General features: G+C 37.1%; 4 protein-coding genes across 4 annotated transcripts; 2 read left to right on the plus strand and 2 right to left on the minus strand.

The window, feature by feature from the left end:
• Nucleotides 1–3,203: 3,203 nt before the first annotated feature.
• Nucleotides 3,204–4,443, plus strand: LOC137734981 (ethylene-responsive transcription factor ERF105). Its single transcript, XM_068474328.2, has one exon. The coding sequence runs from the start codon at nucleotides 3,344–3,346 to the stop codon at nucleotides 4,241–4,243; it is 900 nt and encodes a 299-aa protein (XP_068330429.2). The 5' UTR covers nucleotides 3,204–3,343; the 3' UTR covers nucleotides 4,244–4,443.
• Nucleotides 4,444–7,346: 2,903 nt separating this feature from the next.
• Nucleotides 7,347–8,340, plus strand: LOC137733816 (ethylene-responsive transcription factor ERF106). Its single transcript, XM_068473011.2, has one exon. The coding sequence runs from the start codon at nucleotides 7,463–7,465 to the stop codon at nucleotides 8,162–8,164; it is 702 nt and encodes a 233-aa protein (XP_068329112.2). The 5' UTR covers nucleotides 7,347–7,462; the 3' UTR covers nucleotides 8,165–8,340.
• Nucleotides 8,341–9,448: 1,108 nt separating this feature from the next.
• LOC137733815 (ATP-dependent 6-phosphofructokinase 4, chloroplastic) lies at nucleotides 9,449–13,950 on the minus strand. Its single transcript, XM_088696788.1, is given in 12 exon segments — nucleotides 9,449–9,678; nucleotides 9,978–10,214; nucleotides 10,567–10,600; nucleotides 10,602–10,719; nucleotides 10,791–10,839; nucleotides 10,992–11,216; nucleotides 12,124–12,192; nucleotides 12,266–12,319; nucleotides 12,428–12,586; nucleotides 13,194–13,233; nucleotides 13,349–13,395; nucleotides 13,494–13,950. Coding segments are annotated over 7 exon segments (675 nt in total). The 5' UTR covers nucleotides 12,278–12,319; nucleotides 12,428–12,586; nucleotides 13,194–13,233; nucleotides 13,349–13,395; nucleotides 13,494–13,950; the 3' UTR covers nucleotides 9,449–9,678; nucleotides 9,978–10,046.
• Nucleotides 13,951–14,738: 788 nt separating this feature from the next.
• Nucleotides 14,739–18,121, minus strand: LOC137734709 (lipid droplet phospholipase 1). The gene is made up of 10 exons (XM_068473973.2): nucleotides 17,744–18,121; nucleotides 17,172–17,239; nucleotides 16,861–16,931; nucleotides 16,506–16,754; nucleotides 16,092–16,255; nucleotides 15,932–15,987; nucleotides 15,791–15,843; nucleotides 15,581–15,701; nucleotides 15,246–15,343; nucleotides 14,739–15,150 (listed from the first exon to the last, which is right to left on the minus strand). Exons 1-10 carry the CDS (start codon nucleotides 17,911–17,913, stop codon nucleotides 15,079–15,081), a joined length of 1,122 nt encoding a protein of 373 aa, XP_068330074.2. The 5' UTR covers nucleotides 17,914–18,121; the 3' UTR covers nucleotides 14,739–15,078.
• Between the last annotated feature and the right edge of the window lie 1,957 nt (nucleotides 18,122–20,078).

Genomic DNA, 20,078 nt, shown 5'->3' on the forward strand with positions numbered 1-20,078 from the left:
ATTTCCTTCGCATTACTCAATTTCCCAAGCAAGGTTTTTGTCTCAAATATTTTATGGTTGCATCTAACGTCTCGTTAGACTGCCTACGTATCCTAAACAGGGATCAAGCCATTCGTAGTTCATATAGTACTTCAAGCATCACAATAATTATATATGAAAGTAATATGCCTAATCAATTTAAAAGTGTCGATAGAACTCTCAACAATATGTACGATAAAAAGGAAAAGATGCACTCACCTGGAGTCCACGTTATGATTCTTTAACGCACGCATCGAGGCGTCCTGAATGATTGGTCCCTGTGACCAATTATCAAATCACATCTCAGAACTCTTATCCGTAGAATATGTAATTCACATAAAACACAACCTCAACGACATTATAAAATAGTTTGAGACCCATTGACCACAAGTCAACCGTCGATTAAAGATCGACGGTAGGGTTTACAACCCTGTATAACTTGACCCGGAAGATCCGCTTATCAGATTTCCAGTCCGCAACTCCCAACGATCCACAATATGTTTCTAGAATAACATATTAAAATTTCATTACGATTCAACGGTCAGATCTCCGCCAATTACCTAAAACAAGTGGCCGTGAACATTTATTTTACTAACTTACAAATCCAATTCAGGAAGATCCGTAAGTCGGATTCCCGATCCATAAATTCCAATGATCTTTAAATATTACGTATTATAATGTATCCAGTTTTGGTGACGATCCAACGGTCGGATCATTGATTCACATTTTTATCAAGTAACGTATCGTAACGAATTTAGGTTCCAACTATCAACCTACGTCATTCAAATGACAAAACTGAATTCAAGACATTTGACATAGCCTAAAAATAGCATTGGCGGCCCACTGGCCACGCGCCGCCGCGGGTGGCGGTCGGCCGCCCCGACTCGCCGGAAAATCCAACTATTTCCAAAAATTCTCAAACTTCACAGAAATGAAGATCTCAGTGAGCTTTCATACCTGCCACGAAGTCCAAAAGTGGACGGAAGATGGTCAATTTTGCCCACACAGCCGGCTGGTGCCTAAAACTTCCCGATGTCGATTCGTCGTCTACGGTGGTCCAATGGGGTCAAGGTTGGTTAGGTTTTGCTCCTGGGATGATGGGCTACAAATCCTAAGTGGTGGCATCGGCCATCGCTTTGCCGATTTTCCAGAAAATCGAAAAGGGTGGCCGGAGCACCATTGATTTTTGTCAACTGTCGTGGCCTCAAACCACCACATACCATGGTTAATCAAGGTGTTTCTTGGGTGGGTTTTGTAGAGGGGAATGAGAGCTTCAAGATGGTGGTGGTGGCATCGAAAAACTCCACCGGAGTTGGCCGGAATCGGCCTTGGAAAATGGACCCGCGGTGGGTGCAGGTGGACGGGAACCACTTCTTTTTTTTTTTTTTTTTTTTTCTTTTCTTTTCCTCTATTTCTGATTGGGCTTCACCTTAAATAACCAATTTCTGATTGGGGATTTAATTTAATTAACACTAAACCTTGAATAACCAATTTCGAACGTCCGTAACTATACCGTTATAATCCGGTCTCGCAAACAGATTTCGCCTATACGTTCGTACCAATGAATACTACGAGGATATGCTAAAAGAATAAGTCTCATATCTCTCAAGTCGATGGTCAACGGAAGTCAAAGTCCTTACCTCTAGGGCAATTTCGTAAATTCATGCTTTTAAAATAAAATAAAAACGTAAAATTTGGAACGGGTTGTCACAGAATCTGACCAGTTCGGTTTCGGTTTTTGAGGCTCGAAAACCGAACCGATATAAACATATAATTTTTTTTAATATAATTTTTTTGAGGCTCGGTTTCCGTTTTTTTGAACATTTTAATTAGTATCTTTTCTTTTATTATTTGTATGTAGAAATGGCAAGTGGAAGTTCAAAAAAGGTGATATGTTGCCCCCTAGGCCACCCAAGCGTTAGCAAGCAAATTGTTATTGAAAAAGTACGTGGATCACTCTTATTGTGGGGCACCTTCCAATGAAATTTATTTAGGTGTGGAAGACTTGAAATTTGGAATGTTTATTTTAGTCTTTTAGATGTGGAATACTTGAACTTTGATGTTTATTTTAAGTTTGGACTTTTGGAAGATTTAAACTTTGATGTTTATTTAACTTTGGACTTTGGAACACTTGATTATAATTGAACTTTGAATTGAATGTTTATTTTCATTGTCTTTGAGACTATGATTATATTAGAAATTTGGAATGCTTATTTTGAGTCTTGACGATTATGTTGAAATATGACTTATTACAAAATGGATGCAAGTTGTTTTCATATATTTTTTTTAAGCTACTTGGAGAAAGAAAGAAAGAAAGAAAAAAAAAAAAAAAACCAAACCGAACCCAAACCGATAGAAAACCGAACCGAACAGTAATTTCGGTTCGGTTTCCGGTTTTCGCAAAAAACCGAACCCACCCCTATTAAGTATGTTTAAATGTGAACTTTGTAAAGTGGAAAACAATTCGCCTTATCATTCATTTTTTTTCTTTGTAACAAAAGAATTTGGAAAGTGGAAAACAAATATAGGATATTGTAGTAAAAGTAAATGTTGATTTGTAGTGTGGGGAATGACGAAATGGTTGGTATTTGTAGGAATAAAAAAATTCTATTTTTCTTTCTATTTTTTGAAAATTTTATCGTCATATTAATCTACATTGTTGATTTCTTTCCTCTTTAGAAATTAAACGCTCCAGGTTATGTCAAGTGGCACAATGATTAACTCTTCAATTTTTTTTTTATTGAAAATTCAACGATCCAACCCCTCCCCCTCCCCCAAAAAAAACTTTTCTCACGTACATCAAGATGACGTCGCTTATGCCAGTAGGCACAAGTGCACGGGCTTGGTGGAGCCGCCAGCCTCCATTTTTGGGCCACTAAAAAGTCTTTAGTGGGTTTTGGGCAATTGACTTGTCCTTGCTCTGGCTCTAAGAGCCTTTCAGGTGGAGTTGCTCTAAGAGTACAAGCGCAGCAAAGTAATTGGGCTTTATTAAAGTGGCTCTGGAAGTAGCCTGGAAGCAAAGTAATTGAAAACGTGGACCCTTTTGAAAATACTACGAGTCCAAAGTCCACTGATTTTGGTTGCTTATGCCGCCAAAGCGGCCGGACGATGTTTCCTAGCTCTATCTTGGAAGCCACTGTGAAGGGCCTCACACTTTCCCCCTTTGAACACAATCTTCCCAATCTTCCCTTCCCCCCTTATATATATTCATTCAAATCTACACACTCCTCCATCCCACTCTCAACACTTCTACTCTTCACTTCTTTTGGTGTTTTCGAAGTTTCTAAGAGCTCGTTTGAAACTGCTTCTGTTTCGAGTTTCTAAAATGGCATCAGAAGCTTCAGCTCTGGAGCTGATTGGGCAACACCTTCTGAATGAATTTACCACAATGGATAGCTTCATCGCTAGTCTCGACCTTTGCACCTCTGTCCCCCAACAAGATGAAATTGCCCAATCACCCTTTACCAACGGTGGTAGTGAGTCTACTGACCAATATTTCAAAATCTCTGATTACTTAGTCCCAGAAATTGATCAAGACACCCAATTCGAAACCAAACCCCAAATCTCCCACCCAAAACCACCAAAACACTCGACTCTCAGCCACCGCAAGCCCCCCATAAACGTGACAATTCCATCCCCACCACCTCTGTCTTCTTCTTCTGCTGATGAAGATCAAAACACATCGAACACTTCCACTATGGTTGAAGCTGCTGCAAGGCACTACAGGGGTGTGAGGAGAAGGCCGTGGGGAAAGTACGCGGCGGAGATTCGTGACCCAAACAGAAGGGGTTCCCGGGTTTGGCTCGGAACCTTCGACACCGCCGTTGAAGCGGCCAAAGCTTACGACGTTGCTGCTTTCAATCTGCGTGGAAGCAAAGCAATTCTCAACTTTCCACTTGAAGCTGGAAGATCAGCAGAACTCCCAGCCGATCATCCTCTGCTGGCCAGCAGGAAAAGGAGGAGAGAACATAGCACTGAAATTCATGAGAATTCTGGTGAGATGATCAGAAACAAAGAGATAAAGAAAGAGGAGGATGTTCAGGAGATGAAAAACTCCGCCCAAGAGAGAGTTTCGACCGCCGTTTGCCCATTAACACCGTCAAGTTGGGCGGCGGTTTGGGATATGAGCAAAGAAACCGAACAGGGGATTTTCAGTGTGCCTCCTCTGTCTCCGTTATCTCCTCACCCCAATTTCTTGGGATATCCTCCGCTCATGGTTATTTGAATTTTTAATTTTTTGGGTATCATTCTTTGATCGCCAGAGTTTAAATTTGAATCGTCCATCTGCAAAAAAGCAGCAAAAACGGGGTAATGTAAATAGTTCAGACCAGCATGTATTGGAAGAACTCATATATTTTTTTTTTTAATTTGATTTGTTTATTTATTCCTTTAATCTTTATATAATGAAATGCAATTTTGTATGAACTCTCCATTAATTTCATTAATGATTCTCTTGTATCTTAATTTTTTATTTATTTAAATAATTACAATTAAATCACGTTAATATTTTATATTAATTTTTTTTATATATAAAAATGATAAGATGAAAAACAAAATTAAAATAGAAAAGGAAATCGGATAGGGATAAAGGAAGAGAATCTTGCGTGCGCGCAACCTGTAACTCTGCAAGTATAATATATTCATATTTTAGGGTTTTAAAGTCATTGGAGACTGTTCATTACACTGACATTTGACCTCAGCATTGTTACTATATTTGAAATTAGATAATGTTAGAAAAATTAAATTCTTAAATCAAATGACGTATCATCAATAAAAAATTAGCACATTAATCGATAATTAATAATTTAATCATTTACAACTACGCCATTTGATTTTTAAATTTGCTATTCTTAGCATTACCCTTTGAATTTTGACTTCATGAACTATTTTTTTGTAAATCAATTTAAAATAAGCCAATTAACTCCTCACATATTCGATAAAATTTCATTTACTTTGTCATGAGATACTAGCATGACTTTACTCTCAAGAGTAATCAAGTGCTAATCACGTGTCAGTATTTGCCGACAATGTCAATAAAATTTCATCCAATATGTCGATGAGAAGTTAATTGGTTAATTTCAAATAGTTCAGAAAATTAATTTACCAAAAACAATCAATCAATCAAGAGGTAAATTTAATTGGGGTAATAGTTTTGAGAGTCAAACGCAGCGTACTCCACTAATGTTCTTAAGTTCATAATATTATCTTGTTAAGGATAATGATATTTTCCGTAGGCGAGGCTCCACATCTGATGGCTTGTTGATCTCCAATGGGTTTTATGTGTTGTTTAAGGAATAATTAACTTGTTAATTATAAACTGATATGAATATGCATGACAGCTATAGATTAATCACAAAACATGATTTATAAAGGTGTTTAGACAATCGAAAACGTGTTACCGACATTGATTATTATATAAATTTTTTTTGAACAAACGATATTATCTATACTAAAAGAGATGGGAAGTGAGTTTAACCTCACAATGAACTTAGCGATTATTATATAAACTTAGACGTCCAAGTTAACATTGATTCCAATTGCTAACCTACTGTGTATGTCCAAGCCATTTTTGTCTTTATTTGGGGCAACGTGACAAATACTTTCACATAAGTCGGTTATGTACTCATTACTGTGAGAATGCGACGGAGTTGTGCGTTTAGAGAGAAAGAGTACATACTCGGTGACATGCAGATTCTTTTTCGTATGGTTTAGTCGACTTAAGTGAAATATATATTTAATTGAATTGACATAGTTTAATAAGTGTAGAAAGAGATGGCAAGCTTGATGTACAAATGGAGACGTCATATACATCGAACGGCATACGGTTAAGCTTTGGTGTTTACTTTTCTCTACGGTTCATATACAAGTGAAATGTGTAGTATGTTGAATCACATAAGGGTTCATATCTTAGTTCAAACTTTTGACCCAAAATAAAATATCTAGATCAAACGATTAGTGTAATTAATCCTAAATACAAATGGATGCAACATGTCATTAATGTTATACAATAGAGGTTGACATTCAACAATATTGTTGCCATTATAATCAAAATGGTCTCTGAGATTGGTATAACTCCTCACTTTGGTTTCTGAGATTTGAAATCAATAGAAGTGGTCCCTGAGTTTTGTCCACCGCCAATCATTTTGGTCATCATGTGAAAGATTTCTGTTAAATAATGACCAAAATGACAAAAATATCTTCAATTTAATAAACAATGGGCCAAAATGATTTGACAAAAATTAAGGGTATTTTTGTCATTATCTTTCTTATTTAACAGAAATTTTCCGCGAAATGACAAAAATGATTGATAGTGGACAAACTCAGGGACCAAAGTGAGAAGTTATGTCAATTTCAAAAACCATTTTGACTAAAAAGCCAATATTTTTGTTATTCGTTGCAAGTAATAGCGGGCAAAGGAAAATTCGAACAAAAACCTCAAATGCAGTACTGGATGTTTTCAACCACTTAAAAGGACAAAGCTCTCTAGTGAAAGAAAAAAATACAGTAAAGTTCTATAATCCTTCAATTTGTCAAGATCAAAACCAGCTCATGCGAGCACTGAAATATCTTATAAGGTAGGTCATCTCTTCTTTGTCTTTCAATTTGGTAGAGGAGACTTAGAGGGCTCTGCTCGCAAGTTGCTGAGATGCCTACCGTGGTGGAAGCGACAGTGAAACATCGACATCATGCGTTAGTTGCATGGGAGGGACCCCTGCAGTTATCACTAGTTGCAAAACTTGTTCATGTCTTTGCTGGCTGCTGACGAGCCCTAATACAACAACTGCTTCATGCCTAGTTGCAATCAAGTAGCAAGTTGGATAACACGCAGCTGGAAGTTAACAAAACCGTGGGCTGCTCTAAAAAATTTAATTTATTTTTTATCATGCCATGTTCCCCCTCCTCCAACTCTAACAAAGCGAGGAGCATTATTAACTTGAGGTCGCTTTTATATTTTAAAGAAGCAGATTCGAACTCTAGTGCAATGTAGCTAGCAGTGCAGTATTATGGTTTGCATTTTGCAAACAATGATGTCTTAAACTATTGCAACTTATCGGAAGTTATATTCAAACTAGAGTGCAAAAGGATAATTTCTTACTGTCACGTTTTATTTATCTAATATTTTAAACTCCTCTAACACTTACAAAAAGAGAATTCAAACTGAAGTATAAGGACGAGCACACTACTTTAACTAACATGCCATATTTGGTTGTAACTAAAAATCGAATGCGTTTTTCGTTATCATAATCATTGGTTATTGAGAAGAAAGGATAAGACCATTGGATTTAATAGGGGTGCCCCTATTACGTTGAAAGGTGGATGGTGATTCCTAAGAAACAAAAAAACAAGTGATATTTCCTATATAAATTTCCGCACTTTCTCACCCCAAAAATCATCAAATATTATTTCTAAAATTAGAAACATATCATCCATATCCTTTCCATGCATGGCAATTAGCTTCCCCTTCTGCTCTCACTTCAACATGCCAGCACATGAAGAACAAGATGATTCAACGCTTGAGCTCATCCGCCAATACCTCTTAGGAGACTTCACCTTCACAGATTCCTTCATTTCTCATCTCAATTTCCAATTCCAACCAGTCAAGCCAGAGTACTCGTCCCTCTCTGAATCAGGGCCCAGCTCCCCCATTTCAAACCCTAATCACCACAGCCCTCACTTCTCAACTTCCGAAACGAAACCCGAAATCGTTAACTTACCATCCATGGAAGCAGAGCCCCTGAATTTGAGCTCACCAAAGAGAAAAAATAGTACTTCTCAAAATCCCGGTCCAAAAGATGAATTACAACAAGTTTCAGGCCCTGGTGATGCGTTAAGGCATTACAGGGGAGTCCGGCGGAGGCCGTGGGGAAAATTCGCCGCGGAGATACGTGATCCGGCTCGGAAAGGTACTCGGGTTTGGCTAGGGACATTTGACACTGATGTTGATGCTGCCAAGGCCTATGATTGTGCAGCATTTAAGCTGAGGGGTAGGAAAGCAATACTGAATTTTCCGTTGGAGGCCGGAGTGTCGGAACCGCCGGTGAACACGGCGCGGAAGAGGAGGAGATCGGTGAAGCAGGAGGAGGTAGCAGAGACTGAAGAATTGGAGCTTCAAGGTTGGGTGCTTTGGGAAGGAGAAGGTGCTTGAAGGAGCTGTGTTAATCTCAGGATCCTCCTCTGCCGATGTGTTAGAATATGATTGGAGGACGGATTTACTGATTCACTATATGCATGGTCTGTAATATTCTACCGTATGAAATACTGGAAGGATAAAATGTATGTACAAATTTAATAATAATAATAATAATAATAGGTTGTTTGTAAGATGGAAAATGAGAGTGAAAACAGAGAATAATTAGAATTAATGCAATGTGTGCTTACCATACGGAAAATGATTCAGTCCGGATCTCTCCCATCAAAGGCTTATGATCAAGTGATTCGGACAGTTGAAATTTGATCCAACGTCTACAATTATTATAACTATTAGAATGATAGCCGTTTGATCAAATTTCAACGGCCTAGACTTGATCCTAGGCCTTTATAGGAGAGATCTGGACTAGATCCTCTTCCTTATTATACAATCTTTAGTTGTTGCATTTGTAGTCTGCCCTTTCGAAGAACGGGAAAATTCATAGACGCATTTCAACCTTTTTCTTACCATCATTGTGCCACCTTCGTGTGTTTCACCAACGTCAGGTTTTATCTTTCTTGATTAATAGTCAACTTATCACTTCGTCCAACAAAAATGAAGACTGAATATCACTAAACCAAATAATCGTGTGCAATTCATATACAATCCTAAGTTGTTGTGTTTGACATCAAAATTGTTTTAAATGGCAAGGTGTGAGGTCATTAGTAGAAACCCTGACAGTTTCCTAAATGCCGGTGTCATGCTGTTGATCTAGCTTCTGGAACTACATCCGTATAGCTCCCAACACGGGGCACTGAACCGTTCACTCGATGTCTACATATATTTGACCTGATTTAAAAAAGTTAAAATCTTGTAATTTAGTTGATTAAGAGCCTACTCAAGGACCCGAAGTCCTTTGATTGACTCCCTCCAGAATATCGCTTTGACATTTCTTTTGGGATTATTGACTTTTCTTAACTTATTTCTACGGACAACATGAGACCCGATGTAGGTGCGGTTAGTGGTGGACTCGCTGTGAACAACCCATACGGCACACCTCACAACGGATGGGATCGTGGGTGGACCTGAATGATGCAAGACACAACGGAGTTCGAGTCCAGAGTTCGGCTGCACAGACACGTAATCCGATTACTTCGACCTTGGAATTGTCTCCATGTTCCGTACAAGATTCCTAATTTGCACTGGTACACAACTCAGAAATAAACGACAACCAATTTATGCAACTTGGATGGAACTTAAAGTTTAATTTGGGGTCCATGATGGAACTTCGCAAGTTGAAACTTTAAGATAAGCAGGACACGAGATATTATTTGTCGACTTTGTTGTTGTTGTTGCCGTCACCTTATCCCGAAGGTTTGAAACGGATCAGTGTCCAAAAATGATGCTAAACAATAACCCTACACCACAAAAAGAAAGATATTATAATCTAATCTAAAATACATGGAGAAAGATTTGAGCTAGGGAACTTGGATGAGGATGGACAGCCCTAGCCAACTTAGATACGCCCGGACCTACAAAAGGAAAGAAACGTTCTTAGAATAACCCGAAAGGAGGCTAAGTTCCTTTGTTCTGAGCATTTTTACTACTTCGAGTTAAGGGAAGTAGAACAAATTTACAGCAAAAGCCTCTCTTCCAGAGACCAGAGAAAAATTTAGTATGGTTGTTGTCTACTCTAAAAATCCCTGCTACAACACTTCTAGGTGCCATTATTCTATATTGTGTTCTCGCACAAAGCAAAAAAACTTAGCAAGTTTCATGCTGCAAGGAAATTTGGGCAGTGAAAATATCACGAATTGTCTGAATAACGTACCTGTTGGCATAATTCCAATGTTGCGTTGTGCTGTCCACTTGAACGAACTGAGAGCCCCACTAAATAAATTTATGAAGAAGTAGCTATCATTTTGTTCTTTATCAAATCAACATCCTCCTCATCAACTTTGTCTTGCACCTCACCGTCATCCAAGAAACTAGGCTGGTTCGTCGATGCAAGAAGTCTAGCCCACATCCGATCTGTCAAGATTACTGTGTTTTGCTTTTCTGTCACACGCTGCAATACCACATATTCCGTTCATAACCATACACTTCCCATCTTTTAGTGAATCATAACCATACACCACCAACTTTATCAACATATTCGACCCACAACAATACACTAGCTTCCTGATTAATAACTATTAGCCTCGGATTCATATTGTTGTTTCAACAGACCTTAAATTCAATCTTTTATAGTTACTTTCATGCATGCTACTGCAAAATCAGGCTTGCATCTAGTTGTCAAAAGCTTCTACCGGTCCTAAAATATTAACTCAGAAATCAAATGAAGAAAAGAAATGCAGTTAAAAAAACAACTTGAGCCAAAACTACCCAATTGGAACAAATGGAGCAGGGGAAGTACTTACAGCAATTGGAATATAAGCATGTTTACTGCTTACAGGCGTGACTGAAACCGCTGAATCCTGCCATGGCCCCATGAACAGCACTATGAGCAAGAAGAGTGCAGTAAATATTGTCCGATGCATTACTTGGGATAGCTCGAATCATATATGTGGGATCTGTAGAGAAGAAGATAATCATATATGTGCTCAGAAACTTTCTAGTTTCTACAAATAGCTCAAAATTGTACCTATATATTTCATATTTATCGCCATCTTCGGAACTTTTGTAAAACGATCCTGTGACATGTAATATATAAACAGTAACTGAATCGCAACTATTTGATGATAACAAGAAGAAACTATAGCAGAAAAAACTGCTTACAATGTACATCAAGGAAAAAGAAGTGTCTAAAAACTACTCAAAATATTATTGACAGTTTGTATTACACCTTAATCTTTTGGGTTAGCCACAGACCAACATCCAGGAGTAGCTTATTTCCTGATGCATCTTTCCCATCTACCGCATTTATCTCCCGTGCAACATACTCCCGTCCTGCTCCTTCTGCTAACACAATAACCACATGTCCATTTTTTTTAAGCTGCTCTTCAACAAATTCAAAAAGCGCACCGCGGCCTTCCAAATAGAAAGGAGATTCTGGAATCAAGCAGCAATCCTGTTATATCCAAAAGCCTATTGAGAGTTCTTATAGAAGTTAAGTTACTACTTGCTTTATACTTCTTTCGAGCAATAACAATTAAACTATGAGCGTGTTCTTAACAGTTGAAGCATATTTCATTTTACAGAGAACAGATGTTAAATACCATTGAAGATGGTGCTAGTCCAAATTAAAATCAATTCATTTCCAAATATGACTGTATAGTCTCTAGGACAATGTGCAAACCCTCGTCCGCCATATAGAACACGGGCTAACCGAACACTCCCTCAGATTCAATATTTTGAATTACTGAATTACACTGGAATGCACATACAATTAGTTTCATATATTTGAATTACTGAATTATCACATCCCGACTTGCCAAAAGTTGCATATAAAGAAATTAAACCTACAGAAGAGAAGTTTATTAAGTACAGGCAAAAAGTTGTGAAACCAAATACCAGAGACGTATAAATAAATCCATGCACACCATTCTTCATCTCACATAAGATGATAAAGAAAGGTGAAAAATGAAAGTATGTCTTTCGTTATATCATTAAAAGACACATGCCACTCTGTTTGCCCCTGAGTTTGAGAATTCCAACTCCATTTTCCACACTTTCAACCTCAACATGTGCAGCGTTAATCGCTCTCTGTGCTTCTTCAACAGCAGCATTGAAACCAAATGATTTGTCTATCACCTAAAGCCAAATTTAAAAAAAAAAAAAAAAAAAAAAAAAATCATACAGGTAGATTAATGACCCACTTGACCAAAAATATGTTGCTCATGAGGATTTAGAGTACTCATATTGTGTTTGTGACCTTTCCAAATTCAAAAGTGGCATCAAAATTTTATTGCAGCTTGCAGAAGTTAACAGGATAATGATACTACGAAATGCAAATCATTGTGAACGATAGAACTTACAGCGATATCATTATGAACTGTCTCAGGGATCCCAGCCAATGCGACTTGAAGACCACGTTTCTCAACTTCCTTGACAAAACATGCTAATGTCAGAACATGCTGCGACAAGGAAATGGATTCATCTTATATAGACTATGTTCACCTTGTATATCATATCAGCTCCTTTTTGGGTGCCATCACCTCCGATTATGTATACCTAGAAGTCATATTAACAACTTCCTCTCATCAACTTCAATTCTTTTATTGGGGTTTTCGCAACCCAACACAAATATGCAGGAAATGAAAGCATATATAATATATCAACCTGATTTATTCCTTGGTCTTGTATGTTATCAACTATCTTGTTCGTATCATGACCTCCTCGTGAAGTTTGAAGTAAGGTTCCACCACGCTTATGAATATCGTTGACAATTTTTGGTGTCAACCGCTATGTATTTTTAGAATAAAATCCCCTATACCCTCCCTGAAAGTTTTCATCATCAGCAAGTTTACAATTCTTGAATTGGTAATATTCTTAAAAGTTTCAAAATCATTAACAGAACTAGTGTTTCAGAGTTAGCAACGTTGTGAACTGAAATAATCTCAATTCCAAGTATATCTTCGACACCATACATGTAATTCAAGCCGCATACGATTTCCCGAATCACAGTATTGATTCCTGGGCATAAACCCCCACATGTCACTATGCAAGCACGAACTTCATCCGACTTGGAAAAAAAACCTAATATTCAGCCTCGTGTTACATTTTCCGATAGAAACCAAGATCATGTTAGTTCCATTTTCCCTAAGCGAACGGTTATGAAGATGAAAAAAATGCACCTTTTCCCGGGGTCCTGCACATCAAAAATGCACCCCCTCTAGGACCCTCCTTTTGAACAACAACAACCTAGAGCCATTGCATAATGCAGTTATTCAAAAGCAACGAAACAAAAAAAGGAGACGACAACAACAACAATCAAGCCTTATCCTACTAAGTGGGGTCGGCTGTATAAATCTTAGAAACGCCGGAAAAAAAGAGACAAACATCAAAATTGAAAATTTGGCAGTTGGATTTTGCAAAAACCACTCACTTTCTGCGCAACCACATCGTCAGGGTTCGCAAAAGTTTGCCTACCAACATAAAACAGATTATCTGTATAATTATAGTCACTGAAAAATCTAATTTTCAAGGGAAAAATACCATGAAATTGATAGAATTTTGAATATTGACGCAAACAAAACTTACTTGACAACTGCATAAGCTTGGCTTTGTTTCAATGGATTTGGATATGACTGCAAAAACAGGAAAACAATTATTTAAAAAAAAAAAAAAATTAACACAATTTGCATAGATTTTTTTAAAGTGGTAATTACTAATTAGTAAGGATTACCGGTAAATTAGGGAGAAAATTAGTCAAGTGGGGAACGTCTTAGAGGACGAAGCCGTCGTTAGCCGGCTGATGATTCGAACTCTGAGATCGGATAGGCTGGTTTTGGCGCGAACGGAAGGGAAATCCGAGGAAGCTTCTGGATTTGAAGCTCGGATAACGGAGGGTTTGAAGCGACGGAAGCAACGGAAGCGAAGGAAAAGATTGGGATTTGGAGCCGAGCGAATGGGAAGCCGAATATAACAGAGGTGAGGACTTGGTGGAGGAGATAGGAGAGGAAATGGTGGATTCCATTGGAGTTTTCTCAGCGTCCGATTTCGAAGATTTTGAAGATGTGCGGAGAGAGAGAGAGGGCGGCGATGGCGGATATTTGGGAGGAGCTGCGTTCTGGTCAGCCGCGTTTGAATTCCTTTGCGGTAAAGGCTATCCGAAACGAAGATTGTCGTTAATGGTGTTTGACTACGAAACGACACCTGTTAGGTCAAAGTAAAGGGAGACTCATGTTGGACTCATTCCCAATTACGATGAAGCCCCTGACGTTCTCATTATTCACAAAATTCACCACTATATTGGGCATCGATTGAAAAAAATTTAGGTGCAGTTTGACAGTCACATCGTATATTTAAAAATATTTGTATGTCATTACCAACACGCGAAAAATTTCTCTTATTATTAATTAATAGATAGTCATGTTATATTATTAGTAGACTGAAGATACTACGTGAAAGTGTAAAGGTCACAAGATGTATATGTGAATTAAGGAAGTGTTATTAGTATTTTAAAAATCTCATTTTACACTGTATTTTTCTTTTCAAATATAGAAAATTTGAAGTGTAGAATGAGATTTTTAGAGTGCCAATAACAATTTTCATGAATTAACATTGTGATTCAAGAAAGCTTCTTCAAAATTGCATGAGGCTCGTAGAAATTTCTTAACATTTATCTCTCCATCCAAAATCCTGTAAAAATTTACCCCTCCAACCGTTGGTTACAAACTTACAAGAGATTTTTCAGTACACCATACAATTGATTGGAAACTTTTTTTTTTTTTTTTCCTTCAAATTTCCAACCAATTGTGTTATTACAATTTGTATACCGAATCATATTCTCGACACACTGAAAATGAATTGTACTATTTATAATTCTGTTATGGATAACTCTTTACAGATACAATTCCATGCAACCGGAGTTTGCATTGTCTTCCTATAAACGGAAGGAAGTGCAAAAAGTAAGAGGAGATAGTAGCAATAAGAAATGGAAATTTTGCATTTTATAATAAAGGTCTTGGTTCATATACATATACATCGCATATCACAACGAATATACGAAATTTCTATCTCGTCGCTTGCTTGAATTGAACACATTTGGTGCACAGCTTTTCGGTCTAGTAACCGAATGCCTTCGGCCGCAAGCTGCAATGCACCAATAAAATACAGATACATTCTTCTTTCGGCCAGTCATTGAGACACCATTCAACGGTGCAGATATCACGGATTTCTCTGCACTCAGCGTGGCATTACTGAAAGAACTGAAGAACCACACAGTAGGCCCACATCGCAATGTCAATTCTTCTAGCAGTCATTAGGTTTTACTTAAGGAAATGATCCATTATATGGCGTATGACATCTTCACCTTCTATATGTACGCTTTGATCTTTGACCTGTAAAATGTTCAGAGTGCATATTTGTTTCTTTAGCGTAAGGTGTGAGCATGCGGGTGTGTGCGTGTGTGGGAGAGGGAGGGAGAGAGAGAAACCTGAATGACACTATGAGCAGCAAATCTCCGTCTGCTGCTGTGGAAACTAACATCTACTTTTTCCCAAGACACGCGAGATAGGCCTTTCAATAGTTCCTCTGCACCAAACAAAGGTGTTAAGAAATAAATTATTTAGGGACGACCAATAATAAGCAAGCAACACGCAGACGCAGACAGATTCAAGAGAAATGAAGTGTAATAATAAAATGTAAGCAAATTAGTGAAGTAACACAAGCAGAACAGCAACAAGCATAGACAACAACTTCTGTTTACACAGAATGCGACAATTAAGATACTATTGAAAGTTCGTAACAAAAGAGAAATGAGTTGTTAACCTTCAAGCTCGCCAGAGCCACCATCTTCTGCTGAAGCAGGCTCACACTGCTCAGCATCATAGGCCTTGCAGTGTTCTTCATAAACAATATGCGGATATTTTTCGTCAACAGTATTTTCCCACTGATAAGCAAAAAAATCGAACACTTTAAATGAAAATCAGAAAACCTGACCTTAAGATTACAATTGTAAAACCATGCAGATGGCAATACCTTTGGAAGTTCGCTATTACGTCTAATACATGATGTTTTCCAGCCAACAATATCTTTATCGCATTAATTATTGAAAACAAAATGTGAATAAGACATAAAAAATTGGAAAGGGTATAAATATGATCATAGAAAATAGGATACGGTCATAGCCCACGTTTGAATACACCACCCTCCGCTTAAAACTACGCAATGCAGACCTGTCAAACAAAAAACAAATGTCATTCTATAATCTATATGCATGAAATCTCAAGAAACTTTGAATCTCAAATTTACGTTTGGAATATGGATGCAAGTAACATACATGAAATAACAACCATCACAATCTTCTATCATTCGTTTAAGCAGTGGAGGCTTCCCATCATCGTCATCATTAAGAAAAAGATGCCGACCTGTTCTCCTAAATATCAAATGAATAACCGCACTAGCAAGTCTTTCAAAGGCAGGTACACCAAAAAGAAATGGCACCTACAGAAGGTGGATTAATTCATAAGTAAAAAGTGGCAAGTGCATATACCAACTGAGTACCACCTAAGGACATAACATAAGATCACCCTAGCATCTTTCACTCCTGCTTAATTAAGCTTTTCGGTATATAAATCCACAGAATTTGACAAACCAATACAAGCCAAGAACTTACTCAAACTTGAGATGTTACAAAACTCTAGGAATTCAATTATATTCTGAACGAGCAAGTGTTAAAAGGAAATTGTGCTACCTGCTTGTTACCCCTTGATCCAAGATGAGGTGTGGCAACAGTTATAAAGTTCAAAGGCTCCAAGCCAGCTAATGTACTCCTTGCATCCTCTTCACATCCATTAGGAGATGAATGTTCCGTATTCTCACTTTTAGAGGGACCGGGTCTATATAGCCTCCCAATTGCATATCTTGCGACTAATCCTCCAACAGAATGTCCAATAAATGAGATCTTTCGTAGGTTAGGTTTTTTTCGAGTCAGTTCGATGACCTAAAATTGATAAACTTGGTTAGAAACAGTACACAACAGGAAGGGGATACATTTTTTGGGAATGAAAATAGATCCAATATATAAAAAAACACCAGGCGAAAAAAACCTCCTCTGCCAATCGCTCCCCCATTACATCCACACCATCTAGAGTCAGCCTAGAGCCATTCCGTTCACTACCTGCAGCCAAATTTCAACCAAAATTAAGTAGATTGGACAATCATTATATTTTTTTACAAAAAATACCGACTGCAATAGATCGCTTAGAACATTGCACAAATTTCACTCGTAAAAAACTTGACTTACAAGTTAAAAGAACCAAAAATATAAGAAACAAGCGAGGGGATCAGAATCCAAAAAGCTCCAGCTTTGGACATATAAAAACAAATTGGATGCACAACACAAAAGAACGTTCCTTACAATGAATAATAACTTTGTCCGGAAGTGTTTTAACAAATTGCTCCGCCCCAAACTTCCAATCCGCGGCACTGCACGAGCAAATGCAAAAACAACATTGTACAAGCATGAGAAATTACCGTACAAGAAACGGACCGATTCAAATACTCAAAAATACAAATTGGAGGAGGTCATGCTCAAAACCTACTTTAACGTACACACAACCAAAGGAGATACTTTCTGATTTCGCCAAATCAAACAACAAACTGCAATCTTTGCCCAATCAGAAAGCATACATTTGTTACTTAAATACAAACAACATAACTACAAACCAAAAACAAAGTCTTGGTACAACTAATACAGATTTAGAACTACCAATTTAACTAAAGAAATCAAATTTATCATACAAACAATATAACTTGTCAATAAAATCGCTAAAAAAATCAAAATTCTCTATCACAGTAAGCATAATCACCAAAACACCATCTCAATCTCTCGATAAATCAAGAAAATTTCAAAGTACAGCTAATCAAATCGTGATTATATGATTTTCACCCCCAAAAAATTGATTAAAATATGAAATTGAAAAATCGTACGTTCCCATGATTCCATGGACCATGACAACGAGATGATCAGCGGAAGAATATTCGGACTCCTTGGAGCTCCAAACGTAGCGACTCCCAGTAGGCGACTCCGACGAGCAGACACCGTTCTCTACGACGCCGTTTTCCATGGCTGCAGATGACCGCCGTTCGGCTACGGGCATTGACTGAGAAAACTGGTGGCGGGACAGAGAGAATCGGAAGCGATCGGGGAAGTTGGATAGAGGCCGATCAAAAAGAAAGGAGGAGAGTTTTTATGTTGAGGGACGTCGGTTGGTGGTTGCGACAGTGAGAAATGATACGGAAAATTGTAAGAAATCTGAGACTGAAGAAAACTGAATTTTCACTCAATATTTTAAAATTTTGAACCAGAAAATAATAATAATAAAAGTCTAAACTACGTACTAACAAAATTTTCTTCTCCATTATCAAAATAAAAATTTTAATAAAAAATTTTCAGTACTGTTCACTTTTAACGAAAAATTATATTTTTATATTAAAAAGTTAATCCTTATACTAATTACTTTACATTTTATTTTATTTTTATCGTTAAAACTTAAAACTTTCAAGCACTATTTATTTATTTATTTTTTAAAAAATTATAAAAAAAACAATTTGATCTTTTATTATAAAATAAAATTATAGTAATGTAACATCGTACAAGCTAAATTATAATTTTTTTTCTTTCCCTCGATTACCAGAGCAACTGTCTTCGTAGCCTATCTCTAATTTTAAAAAATAAAAATATAAACTTCTCTCTACTCCACTTTTTCTCTTTCTACCTCCCTCTCTTTTCACTGTTTTACAACTCTCTAACTTCTCTCTCCCATATATTTTCAAAAATAAACAAAAACGTAAAAATTGCTACACAGAGTTTGTGATCTTAGGCTAATAATACTAATAAAAAAAAATACTGAAATTCTCTGATGCTTACAGGTTGTGTGTGCATGGGTTGCACATCACTCGAATCAATTTAGTGACTTCGTAACGATACTTTAATTTGACATCGTAACAACAATAATATCACTTCGTAATGATACTGTAATAACAATAAAATCAGGTCATACACAAAACTTCGACAGTGTCATACAGCGTTGTTGAATTATTTGTAGTATCGTTATTGCGCCGTTGTAATATGTAGATTGTTGTTGTTAAGGTGTCGTTATGACGTTATTAAATTGAGCTAGGTGAACAAGAGAGGCAGGAAGAGGGGTTGCAGATGCACCAGCGTCAAATTCGGGGTTCAAATTTTCATTGCATTAATTTTGAGGGGACAAGCAAATTCATAACGCCAGTCTAAAATGAATATTTTTATCATACAATAATAGCAGACGGTATCATTAAGATTCGGGAACGCGTTGTTGCGGGAGAATTAAAGGTCGGCAGGCACGCGGGCGAGGCAAGATTTGGCGCTTTGGAAGTTGGGGGCTTTGGATAGTGTAATGTGTCGGTTGTAATTTGCTGACAATAATGTACGACCATGGATTTGCTTGTTCTTTGTAAATTATTTTACAAGGCCGACATTCGAATATGGCCATGACTGCTGGTAAGTGGATAATGAGAACTATAACATGATGTTTCAGTAGTTAGGGACAAATTTCATATCTGTATTACACATAATGTGTTTTTTGTTGAAGTTCTGGTGTTGATGTATCAGCTAGGGTGAGACTGAAATGCTTTTACGACTCTTCCCGATTTGCGAAGGTGTAGATTGTTGTGATGAAGCCATCGTCTGATCATTTTATTTTATATAAAAAAAAAGATAATATCTTATGCATACATATACAGGCCCTTTATGCAAATAGATCTTTTTTTTTTCTTTTTTTTCCAAAAATGGGACTAGGTGTGAGGCCTACTCCACATTGAACTTCAACGATCCGAACCGTATAATTTGTAAGTCTCGATTCATAGATCATCCTTGCAAAACTTCAATTCAATCCAAAATCATTTGCCTATTTAATTATCAAGATAAAATTTCATTGTTTCTTATATAATAAAGTATTCGTTAATTTTTTTGAACTCAATTAGATGTTTTAAATATTTCCAATTTGACTAATATTTTGCAAGGATGATCTATGAGGTGCAACTTGAAAAAATAAACGGTTCGGATCGTTAAAATTCAATGTCGTGTGGGCCCCACAACTAATCCTCATTTTTATGAAAAAATGGTGATCCCTTCCTTTAAAGACTTCCCATACATATATATATATATATATTAAATGTAACTGTTATAACGTTACAATTGATAATATGTTAATCTTATTTATACAGCCTGGTGTTACATGATGGATATCGTACATTGATCCCCCATGTTAAATGATAAGCTAAA

Source organism: Pyrus communis, chromosome 7 (assembly GCF_041283825.1).
Source record: "Pyrus communis isolate YQ-2024b chromosome 7, ASM4128382v1, whole genome shotgun sequence".
In the NCBI taxonomy this organism is placed as follows: domain Eukaryota; kingdom Viridiplantae; phylum Streptophyta; class Magnoliopsida; order Rosales; family Rosaceae; genus Pyrus; species Pyrus communis.